The sequence below is a fragment of the Salmo trutta genome, chromosome 37 (genome assembly GCF_901001165.1).
Source record: "Salmo trutta chromosome 37, fSalTru1.1, whole genome shotgun sequence".
Lineage (NCBI taxonomy): Eukaryota > Metazoa > Chordata > Actinopteri > Salmoniformes > Salmonidae > Salmo > Salmo trutta.
The window spans coordinates 24908012-24920785 of record NC_042993.1 but is presented as its reverse complement, the minus strand read 5'-3'; the positions used below and the strand labels follow the sequence as shown (position 1 = coordinate 24920785).

At 41.5% G+C, this 12774-nt stretch overlaps 2 protein-coding genes across 2 annotated transcripts; one reads left to right on the top strand and one right to left on the bottom strand.

The window, feature by feature from the left end:
* Positions 1-2043: 2043 nt before the first annotated feature.
* Positions 2044-5189, bottom strand: LOC115177016 (tetraspanin-13). The gene is made up of 6 exons (XM_029737459.1): positions 5000-5189; positions 4147-4314; positions 3648-3728; positions 3282-3395; positions 3052-3165; positions 2044-2261 (listed from the first exon to the last, which is right to left on the bottom strand). Exons 1-6 carry the CDS (start codon positions 5060-5062, stop codon positions 2187-2189), a joined length of 615 nt encoding a protein of 204 aa, XP_029593319.1. The 5' UTR covers positions 5063-5189; the 3' UTR covers positions 2044-2186.
* A 1180-nt stretch (positions 5190-6369) lies between these two features.
* On the top strand, positions 6370-11219 carry LOC115177015 (ankyrin repeat and MYND domain-containing protein 2). The gene is made up of 10 exons (XM_029737458.1): positions 6370-6588; positions 7061-7125; positions 7473-7611; positions 7739-7837; positions 8053-8213; positions 8593-8807; positions 9130-9265; positions 9670-9798; positions 9983-10112; positions 10359-11219. The coding sequence occupies exons 1-10, from the start codon at positions 6522-6524 to the stop codon at positions 10511-10513; spliced, it is 1296 nt and encodes a 431-aa protein (XP_029593318.1). The 5' UTR covers positions 6370-6521; the 3' UTR covers positions 10514-11219.
* The last annotated feature ends 1555 nt before the right edge of the window (positions 11220-12774 follow it).

Sequence of the window (12774 nt, the reverse complement as noted above, 5' to 3'; positions counted from 1 at the left end):
TAGTCTCTGTAGTCATGTTTTTGAACGTTATGAAATCTTACGTCGGATAGTACTCAACTGTTGCCGCTGGGGTCGTGGAAGCCCGTAAGCACCGTGATTTGAGCTATCCGATTGGCCAGCACAGCAGGCACATTCGATTTAGACCCAGATCTCCCGGTCAGGTGGAGTTTGTTTTTTTCAGACAAATGAAATGGTTCAAAATTGGAATACGTTTCCTCTCGGTGCGCAGGGCTTCTGAATCAAGTGCACATACCGCCAACAGCCCTCGCTTCATATTCGTCGCCAAACCCACTGGCTCCAGGTCATCTACAAGACCCTTCTAGGTAAAGACTAGCCTTATCTCTGCTCGCTGGTCACCATAGCTGCACCCCCCAGTAGCACACGTTCCAGCAGGTATATCTCACTTGTCACCCCCAAAGCCAATTCCTCCTTTGGCCGCCTCTCCTTCCAGTTCTCTGCTGCCAATGACTGGAACGAACTACAAAAATCTCTGAAACTGGAAACACTTATCTCCCTCACTAGCTTTTAGCACCAGCTGTCAGAGCAGCTCACAGATCACTGCATCTATAAATAGCCCAAACTACTACCTCTTCCTCTACTGTATTTATTTTGCTCCTTTACCTCCCTTATCTCACCTCATTTGCTCACATTGTATATAGACTTGTTTTTCTCCATGTGTAACTCTGTTATAAGTGTCGAACTGCTTTGCTTTATCTTGGCCAGGTCGCAGTTGTAAATGAGAACTTGTTCTCAACTTGCCTACCTGGTTAAATAAAAGGTGAAATAAAAATAAAAAAATAAATAAAAAAACAGCACAACACAAACAAACGGAACGCAAGCCTTTATCGTTGGCTTTTCTACAGAAATGTTTGATGATCGACTATGAATGCCTTGAAGATCGACCGGTTGGTGAACACTGGTCTAGGGGATTGACACCGGTCATTCGCATGGTGAAACATGTTACCACTGACAGCTAGTGGTACGATACACTAGCAACACATTACTATCACAGAACAGCTCACATTTGTTCCACATGTGCTAAGTTGATCATACAAATATAAAAGAGCCCATTTGTTTAGCTTTAACATTGTGTTAAGATTGATTTACGTATGGTGATGCCTTCATGAACAGGTTGGGCAGCCTATAGAAGAATGAAACAGTCGGTTCCTATCCTGTTTGGAAGGCAGGAATGTAGCCTAGGCGTGACTAACATGGCACTGAGTTACATATTCTTACTGGGTCATAAGACTGCATTGCAACTCACTGTGCTCTGTATCTAAAGTAGATCTTGGCCAAATGAGGCAAGGAAAGTTTCTATGCAAACCCCAATGTTCGCTGGAGAACAGTTAAACTAGTGCGAGTTGGAGGAAGCATTGAACTCACACTACCCCATTTCCAGTGAAGAAATCACCTCAGTAAATTATTTTCTTCCTGAATCTCATTTTGAGAATTATATTTTTGGTTGTGACATTGTCAGAGTGTGAGTGATAATAGCCTAAACGAGATGTTTCGAAATGGGTTGTAATATGAACTGATACGAAATCAGTTTGTGTAATGCTTGACACTTTCAGATCTCAAAATAATAGGACGATATAGCCTAACCGCTTAGAAATACAGACAAAAAAGCTTAACGTTTGTATTGGTACATGTCCTGTGAAGTGATCAACTCTATCTAAACTTTAGAGTTGAATCTGAAAAAGAGGCTGAATCTGTTGGCATCCGTGTGACATCTAATACACAACCCCCCCATACACACAACAAAGACGGCACTGTGTAGGTACACAAAGAATGCCAGGTTTGAAACTGGGAATCCACAGACAGCTTACCAGGAAACATTGCGCTCTGCCTTCACCCGATGGCTGTGCTCTGTTTGCATAGGGTGTGCACAGTAAGTGTATGACATTTGATCACAACTCCAATCAGTGACCTCAGTCAAATTAAACCTTAAAGTAACTTGCTCTCAATGTCAGTGTCCATCACTCAAGATTCAAATTGAATGGAATTGTTTGTTTTCACTAACTTTGTCAAAAAACAGTCAATAGCATTAGTTATATCAACACAGTTATATTATCACAGCAATGGAAATATCTGAATAAGAAACAGTCATAGATAAGTCTCAGGATCTAAATACAAAAATCTAAATACAAATGCATGATAGTGCAAAGTTGACTTTATGAACAGGCTAGTTATAGAAATGCACCAGAGTTTGGACGGGAATCCTTCTGATTTCTGTATCTGTGTGTTAGCCACACTCCCAAGATCTGAAATTAGATGGAAAAAAATATGGCTGAATATGTGATTAAATTAATACTAAAGCACAATATACACAGTGTACAAAACATTAAGAACACCTTCCTAATATTGAGTTGGACCCCCTTTTGCCCTAAAAAGCCTCAATTCATTGGGGAATTGAATTTACAAGGTGTGACGTGTTCCACAGGGATGCTGGCCCATGTTGGACTCCAATGTGTCCAAACGTTGTGTCAAGTTGGCTGGATGTCCTGGTGGACCGTTCTTGATACCCATGGGAAAGTGTTGAGCATGAAAACCCCAGCAGTGTTGCAGTTCTTGACATACTCAAACTGGTGAGCCTTGCACCTACCACCATACCCCATTGAAAGGCACGTAAATATTTTGTCTTGACAATTCACTCTCTGAATGGCACACAATCCATGTCTCAAGGCTTAAAAATCCTTCTTTAACCTGTCATCTACACTGAAGTGGATTTAACAAGTAACATCAATAAGGGATCATAGCTTTCACCTGGTCAGTCTGTCATGGAAAGTGCAGGTGTTCCTAATGTTTTGTACACTCAGTGTAGATAAACAGATTTGGAATTGTTGAATTCATTTCTGAAGCCAAAGTCAAAATCAAAAGTCTAAAATGTAGAGTGTGTCAATAACATAATATAAAAATGCATACAGTAAAAGTCCCCACTACAAAGTGTTATGTTTTCAGTTCCAATTTACAAAGGAATCCCACAGCCTTTTACTATGTTACACAGCAAATTATACCCATTGCATTGCTATGAGGCTACAGCAGGTTGCTAACCTCTGTGAAGCTGAAGAAGCATCCAATCCCACCCACAAAGCGCAAAACCTCCTCAGCATGACTTTGGATGATTGGAGCACAAGGGTTGCAGGATAATGGGTTGGAGAAACAGTCCTGTAGTGTGAGGAAGCAAGTAGACAGGACAGAATTGAAGTAATGTGTCCATCACTCAAGATACTATCTGACAAACATGTTGCTGGTTTTTACTAATAACAAGCCAGTGTCTTTACCGCATCACAGGTGCCATTATAGTTTGGATGGAAGAAGCCACAGCAGTTTAGAGTTCTCTCCACATCCTTCTGAGTGGCCTCGGACTTGTTCCAGCCCACCTCTAGGAGTTCTTTCTACAGTGGGGGGGAAAATGGATGAAGCGGTGCAGGGAGATTTGAATTCTGTGACCAGAGACTCATTCAGCATGTCATCAATCTCTGGAGATCAACTGGAAATCATTCACACTTTCCATTTATGTTGTGCCTTATCCATTTGTTAAATATCTAATACAGGTCACAGAAGGAAAGTATGAATGATTTCCAGTATTTATTTAAGGTGTTCTACAGATTAAGTGGTCATGAATCACATTATATATTGTCACGTACCTGCTGCTCATTATTGATAGCCAGACATGCGGCAGACACTGACAGCTGCACCATGAACACCAGGAAAAGGATAATCATGTACTGAGGCCAACTAAGGAAGCTCACATGTGACAACCCTCTGGAAACAAACTAGGCAACACTAGGCTGTGTATTTGAAAGAGAATTGTTCATAAAGTGAGAAAAGAGCAGTTATTAAGAGTAGTCTGGGTACACATTGAGACTAAGATCCTCTAGTATACAACAGTCCTCTGTGTTTGTTTCGATAGGTCTTGTGTTGTAGTAGTTTGTATTCACTTAACTATGTAATGATAGGGAATAAACACATTACAACCACATTACAACCACACAAAACCAATCATATCACATGAAGGTGATGAAAAGTAGGATCAGCTTCCCTTCCCCAATACTAATCTTAACCATTAGTTGGGAAAATGCAAAAAAACATGACCCAAGTTCAGTGTCTAGGGGCAACTTCACCCTACTCCTGATTGAAGGATACAAAGAACAGCAGGACCTGGTGGTGCATCAGAGCTCCACAGACGCCCACGAAGGCCACAAATAACAGGAAGATGCCCACGCCAATGACTCCAGCCACCAACCGAATACTGGAGACCAGGCCAAACCATTTCCCCCAAGCAGCTACTCCAATCAGCAACAAGCTCACCATCTGAAGACCAAGCACAATACAAAGTGATAACAGAAGTCCACTAGGAACTGAAAAGCACTTAAAGGACACTTCATGCTGATTTCTTTGATGTGGGCAAAGTCAACACCATCTCATATTTAGGCTACAACCTTCAGGTAGATTAAAGTCTTTAGACAGATGTTAAGATGAAATAAATAATAAATATTGTATTAAATGTATGTAAGACATTTAGAACGTATCAGAGTATTTTGATTATATTATACATTAATTGCAATAATTGTATGACGATAATTTATCACGCTATACAGATACGGTTTTGACAAGTGTTTCCAACCCTTTTCGGTTACTTTACCACCAACATAAATTTGCTCTGCCCCGAGTAACCCTGAAGTAATTCCATAAGTACATTTTACAAGTAGGCTTATGGTATCATGAGGATTCTTAAATACCCCCAGGGGTCCTAGTACCTCAGGTCGGGAACCAATAGTTTAGACTTTACATTAACTGAGAGACATTTTGGCAACTGTTTGGAATGTAGCCTACTATCATGTTGATAGGTGTCACAACGACTTCATTTGCATGATAGCCTTCTTGCCCTGGCTAGATCATTCTTGACTAGAATCATGTTGGCTTTTGCACTTTCATTAATAGCCTATCATCAAAAACAATTCGTACCCGTATGGAAACATCTATGCGTGGTACTTACAACATAAAGTATGTTCAGAGCGCATAGGGAATTCTTCGTGCAAACAAATCCTCCGCAAACCATTGTCGATATTCGTTTTTTATCCTCTAAAACAAAGCAATTCTCAGACTGAAATGTATCCGAGTTGGAAAAGTAAGAAGTCTTATCATTGAATGAAAAACACTGACTGTGGCGTTTTACAGGTGTGTAGGATTCCAAGGAGGGACAAGTCCAGGGAAATCGGTTTTCAACTTACCTGATTGGTCGTCTTGAAGTGATGACTTCACATTTCACAGCTAAAAAAAAAGTGCGATAGCTGAGCCAAGTGATTACCTAAGTGTTATTTTAATCACCAGATACTGTGTATGTTTATTTATTCATCATTTATTTAACTAGGAAAGTCAGTAAACCCGAAGTCAGTAAACCCGAAGTCAGTAAACCCGAACGACGCTGGGCCAATTGCGCGCTGCCCTATGGGACTCACAATCACGGCCGGTTGTGATACAGCCTGGAATCGAACCAGGATCTGTAGTGACGCCTCTAGCACTGAGACGCAGTGCCTTTTAGTCCGCTGCGCCACTAGTGAGTTTTACTAGGACTAGGCTGCACTGTAAGACATTTCACATAAAATATTCACATAAGAAAAAAGATTGCAATCAAAGTGCAGTATGCTGCAAATACTGCGTCCAAAAATATCATTTTTTAAATAGCATTTTTTTTACTGCAGTAATTTTGCAGTGTAACTGCAGTTAGAGTGCAGTATAACTACAGTTATTCTGCAACTAATGCTCCAAAATACCACAGGGGACTGCAGTTTCTGCACTTTTACTGCAGTTTCAAAACTGCAATCTTTTTTTGTAGGGGTTTGAGCCTACAATGATGAGGGAAAATACTTTTGAAACAATGGGAGCATATAATGACTGGTTATGACACTAATGTATCTTTAACCTTTATCCTCTAATTTGGACATTGATAAACAACACTATTGCTTTCAATAAAACACCTTAATATTTGTTATTCAAGTTATGAAAGTGTGCTTGTGCTTATGGACAAATGTGATGAATTATACCCCACTAAAACATATTGAAGAACACTGGCGGCTAGAGGAACAATGTATACAATACGTACAGTCTCTAAACCCTTCAACATATCAAGAATGAACTTTCTAGACTTCCGTGGAACTGCTAACAAATGTTGAAAAGGGGGTGGGATGGGCTTTGAAAGCGGTTCGTATTATGATAAATAATTAAGGTGTTGAAATTTTGTATACTGCGATAATATCCATGCATATTATTTACTTTCTGTGTTAATGTCTTCAATGGAAGAGAAAAAGTTGAATGAATTAATATGAATTTCAATGCCCACCCCTATACTAAACACGTGGTACAGTCTGAAAACACTAGTTTAACCTCAACAGCCTGCTAGCAAGCTTCAGAATGAAACACAAACAACGTGATAGTCTATAATTTAGTTTCACTCATAATTATCCATATTTGTCTTGTGTCATTGACTGATTTTTTTTTTACACATAATTCTAGCCAATATGTCAGCCCCGAATAAGGGAGATCTATCTTCCACTGAGAGGGAATTATTCGTAGTTATTGCTGCAGGTAAATCCTCTTTACTTTAATGCTAATGCTAGCTAGCTAGACACTACGCTTGCTACTGTAGTCTAGATAAAATATCTGAGATTGCTGTACCATTTCACATTTAACTAGTACTTTATGTAATGGGTTATATTATGTTTCTAATGATGGTGGCTATATGGCTAACGTGATAGCTCAATCCAGCAAGTTGCATTGGAAGGGAACTTGCTAACTACTGTAGCTAGCTAGCCAAGTTAGTACAGATAGTTATAAAAATCTCTAATCTGCTAACGTTAGTATTGTACTACTAGACGTTATGTTAGCTAGCTAGCATGTTCATGAAATTGCTGAAACAGTTTTCTAGACAAGACAACTGTTGGTTGTTTCAAGCCTTGGTTAACTTGTGGCAGTGTTCATAACTTTTAATGCAATACAATCCCTTGAAGGAATAGCATGCATGTACAAGTAATGATTGACCTTTGATGCTTTTTCTCAGGAAATGTTCAAGAAGCCTCAAGATTATTGGGCTGCAAGGATGTCAGAGTCAACTGTTTGGATGAGGTTTGATTTTTCAACAATATTCTATTGTAACATTCGTTTTTAGTTGATTTATGCTCTTCATAATTTGTCTGCAAACAGGACAGTAAGGTAACCACAGGCAGCATGTCTCTCTTTGTTTCATAACATTGCCTATGTCTGCTGTCAAGAGGAAGGCAGTCCAGACACTCCACAGTTTAGCAAAGTCTATTTTCCGCAATCTCATTGTCCTGTATTGTGCATTCTACAATGCTGTGCAATGGGAAATATTTTTATATAGATTTAATTCAGCATCATTTGTCTATGATAGGCTACTTAAATGATGCATATCTACAACATGCACTACTGACAGTTCTGTTTCTCCTCCTCAGAATGGGATGACTCCCCTCATGCACGCTGCATACAAGGGCAAGGCAGACATGTGCAAGCTGCTACTGCAACATGGGGCAGATGTGAACTGTAATGAACACGAGCATGGATACACGGCACTGATGTTCGCCGGGCTGTCAGGTAGGCACATTTTCTCACAGTTCATATCGCTAAGAAAGGATATCCCTGTGTAGATCAGGGTGCCCCATGGTGAATTCATTGATTTGACTGTGTGCGGTAACTCTTTTCTCCCCGCCTTGTCATCTAGGTAAGACTGATATCACCTGGATGATGTTAGATGCAGGAGCGGAGACAGATGTGGTCAACTCTGTCGGGCGAACAGCATCTCAGATGGCTGCGTTTGTCGGTAAGTACAGAGTGGATATCACACATAATAGGAAGTGTATGTGATGTCTGTGACGTAGAATAAACTTGAATGACTCCATATTGGCATTGCCACCCTTTATTCTGATCGTGTTCATTAGGACACATTCTGTTTGGAGCCTTATGAATGCAACCTCTGTCACAGTGAGACATCGGAACTTGTTTCTCACCCAGGTGTATCTCCTTTCCTCTCCCCAGGGCAGCACGACTGTGTGACGGTGATCAACAACTTCTTTTCGCGGGCCAGGCTGGAGTATTACACCAAACGCCAGGGGCTGGAGAAGGAGCCCAAGCTGCCCCCCAAACTGGCAGGGCCCCTCCACAAGATCATCATGAGCACCAACCTCAACCCCGTCAAGGTAAATACCACCACCGCTGTCTCTGAGCCACAATATGGAATAGTGGTTTTGGAGTGAGATATTAAGTGATGCATATTTGATCAAAGCAATGTGTACACCATACCACTCAGACCAGCAAGGATATCAGGCAACAAAAAAAAGTAAGCAGACCTTTTCTGACTAAAGACAAGTCTGTTGGAGAATTGTAAAAGGCAAAACACAAAGACAGACCACCACCAATATAACCCTATCTGTGCGTTATGTCACCTTTTTATAAAGCTTAACTTTTTGGGGAATAGTGGGTTATGTGACCTTTGGCAATCCATCCAACATAGGGAGCTGTTATGTCACCCTTTATAGTGTATGAGAACCCCCCCCCTTCTCTCTCTGTCTCTCTCAGATGGTGCTTCTGGTGAAGGAGAACCCGGTGCTGGCTGAGGCGGAGGCCCTGGAGAAGTGCCGGCGGGTGATGGAGCTGATCTGTGAGAAGTGTGTGAAGCAGCAGGACATGAACGAGGTGCTGGCCTTGAAGATGCACTACATTAGCTGTGTGCTGCAGAAGTGTGCCTCCTTCCTCAAGGAGCGCGACGACAAGCTGGAAGGACTCATCAAGAGGTGGGCGGGGGGGGGGGGGGTTGGACTGTATGGGCTGCTTTCCCAGACATGCGTAGATTATACACATATGAACATGTAAATACATATGGGGCTGGTTTCCCGGACACTATTATTACTATAGATATGTTGTATTAAACTGGACTGACAGAGGATGTCAATGCAAAAAGTCGGTAAGATAAGGAAGAAATTGCTATGAAATGTATATATCTGGCTGCACTGATGATGTGTAGAAATACTCTGACACACTAAATCTGTTTTGGATTGTTGTATATACTGTATTGCAATGCATACAACCCCAGATGTCATTGCTCTCCCCATACAGCTTGTTGAAGGGCCGGGACAGTGACGGCTTCCCGCTGTTCCAGGAGAAGTTCATCAGAGAAAGCATCCGCAAGTTCCCCTACCGCGACGCCACACTGCTGCAGCAGCTGGTCCGAAGTATCGCTCCTGTGGAGATTGTGAGTCAATCAGTCATCAATCAAATTGATTTATGAAGCCTCTTTTCCCATCAATATTTGTCACAAAGTGCTTTTACATTCATGCTCTCTCTCGTGATGTCTGTCTGTGTATTTAATATAGACTCATTTTGTCAGTTTGAGTGAAGCACCACTCGTAATAGTTTCATGTTATGGGCTTAATAACCTTTTCAACGTTTATACTGTTAGGCCCGATTTCCCGGACAATGATTAAGCTTAGTCATGGACTAAAAAGCATGCTCAATGAGGAATTCCCTTTAAAATGGCTTTTTAGTTCATGACTAGGCTTCATTTTTTACCCTTGGTGTCATTTTCAATTGTTTGTACTGTATATCTTGTGTATATTTAGAATTTTCTCTACCATTTCCCCTTTCTGTCCTGGTCAGGGTAACGATCCTACAGCCATCTCAGTTTTGACCCAGGCTATAACAGGACAGGTGGGCTTCATGGATGCAGAGTTCTGTACCAGCTGTGGGGAGAAGGGAGCGGAAAAGAGGTGCTCCATCTGTAAAATGGTAGGCACAATGCGCTTTTCTACAGTAACTCATATCAATACAGTCAAATGCTATATTCATATATCCACTGTCATCATTCATTGACCATTGCTATTGCAGTTCTATCTGTCATTATGTGTCCTTGCATCCGATGCATGGGCCTCTCTTCTTACCCAACACATGCAACGTTTTTGTGTTCCTATAGGTGATTTACTGTGCCCCAGCCTGTCAGAAAATGCACTGGTTCACCCATAAGAAGGTCTGCAAGCAGCTTCAGGAGCAGAGAGAAAAGCACAAGGCCGAGTCAGCCAAGTTGATGGAGCGACAGAGGAAAGGTATTGGAGAAATATTCTTGGGCCGTACATTTTCCTGTCACCTCTTGTTTAATTTGTATATGTCTCATTGTAATTTTAAGTGACCAAGGATGACATGAAACACCTACTGTACATTGGTTACGAAATGATGCTTGGTTTTGAATAGGATGCTTCAGCTTCAAAAGTGGTAGTTAGGTTAAATCGTCTTTCCATTGCGTCGTGTTACAAGGAATCATGTTAACAGTGGGCTCCTGATGTGTTTCTCAGAGCAGAGCCAGGCGGTAGAGTCGGCGACAGGCTCCATGCAGGACCTCTCAGTGGGACCCAATGAAGACTCTCCGTCTTCTTCGTCAACCTCTGACAACCAAGCAGACCCCCCTCCCCCCAGCCCTGTCTCCACCACTCCAGCCACAGAGAACTGAAGGGGGGGCCTGTAAGGGACGTCCAACACAGGTGCACAATGCCTATACACCCTGCAGTCTCCCCTACTACAGGTCTACACTGTTGTCCTAGAAGGTCTAAGGGAGGCCTGCCATGTAAGGCCCAACAGTTAACCTGGGGATCAAGTACGCAGGAGCTTCACACAAGCTTAAGGCCTGAACCCATGGGAAAGGATCCCTTATTTATTGATGATCTGACATTGTTTTCCACCAAAGCAACGCAACACTATTGCACACGATGGAAGAAGGGTTAGGTCACGAGTGTCTATGCTTTTAAAAAAAAAAATATTCCATGTTTTGTTTTTTTTCTTCATCATGTCCAATGTTAAATTGTAGACTAATATAATTATGTCGGTGGTTTTTGTTCAAGAATAGTGGAAAGTGCTTCAGGGAGTGTGATGTAAAGAAGTAGTAGTAGATTTCATTAGTATTCTGTTTGTTCATGTCCTTAATTTCCCTAGTTAATAGATAAAGGACATTGTTTCCAAACATACAGTAAAGTGGCTTGAATTGGCCAAGAATAAAATGTATTTAAGTTACTGTAACCTCCTGAAAAAGCAACTTGGCAAATCCCTCTAACAATGTGGCTTTTATTTTTTGAATACTGATGTTTCGAAGATGTCAAATGACTGTGATTGCAATACAACAGAATAAACACCACAGTACTGTCTCTGTGCTTTTGATTGTATGACAGATAACTCACCTGGGTGTCAGTCTGTTTGTATCAGTCATGCCAAACAATGTTTCGTATGACACCGCGTTGACATGATAGCACAAACAGATCTGGGATCAGGCTAAGACTAGACTCCACTCCCATGGGAAATGTGCTTAACGTAGACCAGTGAGGATTCAGACTCCCAGAGTTCTTCCTCCAGTTCATCCTGTACTGTGTAACATTGAACTGGGGTGTCTGTTGTGTAGTAGTAATGAGAAAACTGTGATTCAATTGACTGGTATAATTCAGCTAGAGCTCCCTCTATAGGCTCATACAGCATGACACCACAGTGGTATGACCTCCAAATGAGAATTTCAATTGTATTTCCTCACATCCTCCTCCTCTTCTCAAAGCATATTGGAGCAGATTATCTGAGGTTCCTCCCCTGGGATCTTCTCCTGCAATGCATTTTGAGAAGAAGCCAAGGAGAGAGGACATGAAGAATCGGTTAAATACAATTGAGATTCACCCCTCTTGTTTCTGGTGCAGTTATCTGAACATTACAGTGAGGATGTTGGCCCCTGGCTGGTTCCATTCCCCCAGTGGTGGAAATTGCCTTCCAGTCCACAGTGGAGAACTGCATGATGGATCTCTGCATGGCTCTGTGCACACTGGGATCTGCTATCTCACCGAATGGGCTCCTGGGCAGAGATAAGCATCACAGAGAAGCACATATAAATAGACATTGAAAACGTTCAATACTTTAGCAGTCATACATTAAATTGTAACATTGCAGAATTTGTATCAAGAGATAATCACCCATATCCCTTATTTGTGACTTACTTTAAATGTTGTCTTGAACCATAGTGAACTGCAAGTCAGGTGAAAATGATCAAATTGATTGCATATTATCTCAATTTTCAAGTCAATATATCAAAAAAGCTGGTGAATTGCAATATAAGGCAAATGCTCTTCTCCTTTGGTACAGTACAGTATTTTACCTTGAGCAAGGTGTCATCCTTCCCCATAGATGCCAGTCTCTCTACTGGCAGGAGTCTCTGCCCGGCTGCCAACTGGGGGACACAATGGTGTTCTATACTAAACGGCTGTAATGAACTGTTCCTCTCATCCTGCTTCATCTCTGTCAACCGGGAATCACTTTAGGCTCAACAAGGATCCCAGACTTGACACAGCAATGTATTGTAACAGTTTCACTAGTTAGTTGCTTATTTTATAATTTTTGGAATATGATTTCAATATTTGTTGACGTACCTCTTCTATCCAATAATTGCACTGATGGCAAGTTATGGACCACATATTGACGATATCCAGTCTGTTGTGAGTAGCGATTCGGGGGAAAAAGCTGCAAAAGCAATTGTCAAACAAGCTTTCATCTACAATACTGTGTCAAATCTAAAGGAGGCTGGTAGGGGGAGCTATAGGAGGACGGGCTCATTGTAATGGCTGGAAAGGAATTCATGGAATGGTATCAAACACATGGAAACCACGTTTGAGTCCGTTCCATTTGTTCCATTCCAACCATTAAAATGAGCCCGTCTTCTTATACCTCCATCCACCAGCCTCCACT

Excerpts from the sequence above, each read along its gene's own strand:
- LOC115177016 (XM_029737459.1), bottom strand. The coding sequence starts at position 5,062 with ATGGTTTGCGGAGGATTTGTTTGCACGAAGAATTCCCTATGCGCTCTG. Across the intron at positions 3,166-3,281 it reads ATAATGGCACCTGTGATGCG|GACTGTTTCTCCAACCCATT; the intron begins GTAAAGACACTG and ends CTCACACTACAG. Across the intron at positions 2,262-3,051 it reads GCTTCTTCAGCTTCACAGAG|ATCTTGGGAGTGTGGCTAAC; the intron begins GTTAGCAACCTG and ends ATCTAATTTCAG.
- LOC115177015 (XM_029737458.1), top strand. The coding sequence starts at position 6,522 with ATGTCAGCCCCGAATAAGGGAGATCTATCTTCCACTGAGAGGGAATTA. Across the intron at positions 8,808-9,129 it reads CTGGAAGGACTCATCAAGAG|CTTGTTGAAGGGCCGGGACA; the intron begins GTGGGCGGGGGG and ends CTCCCCATACAG. Across the intron at positions 9,799-9,982 it reads GGTGCTCCATCTGTAAAATG|GTGATTTACTGTGCCCCAGC; the intron begins GTAGGCACAATG and ends GTGTTCCTATAG.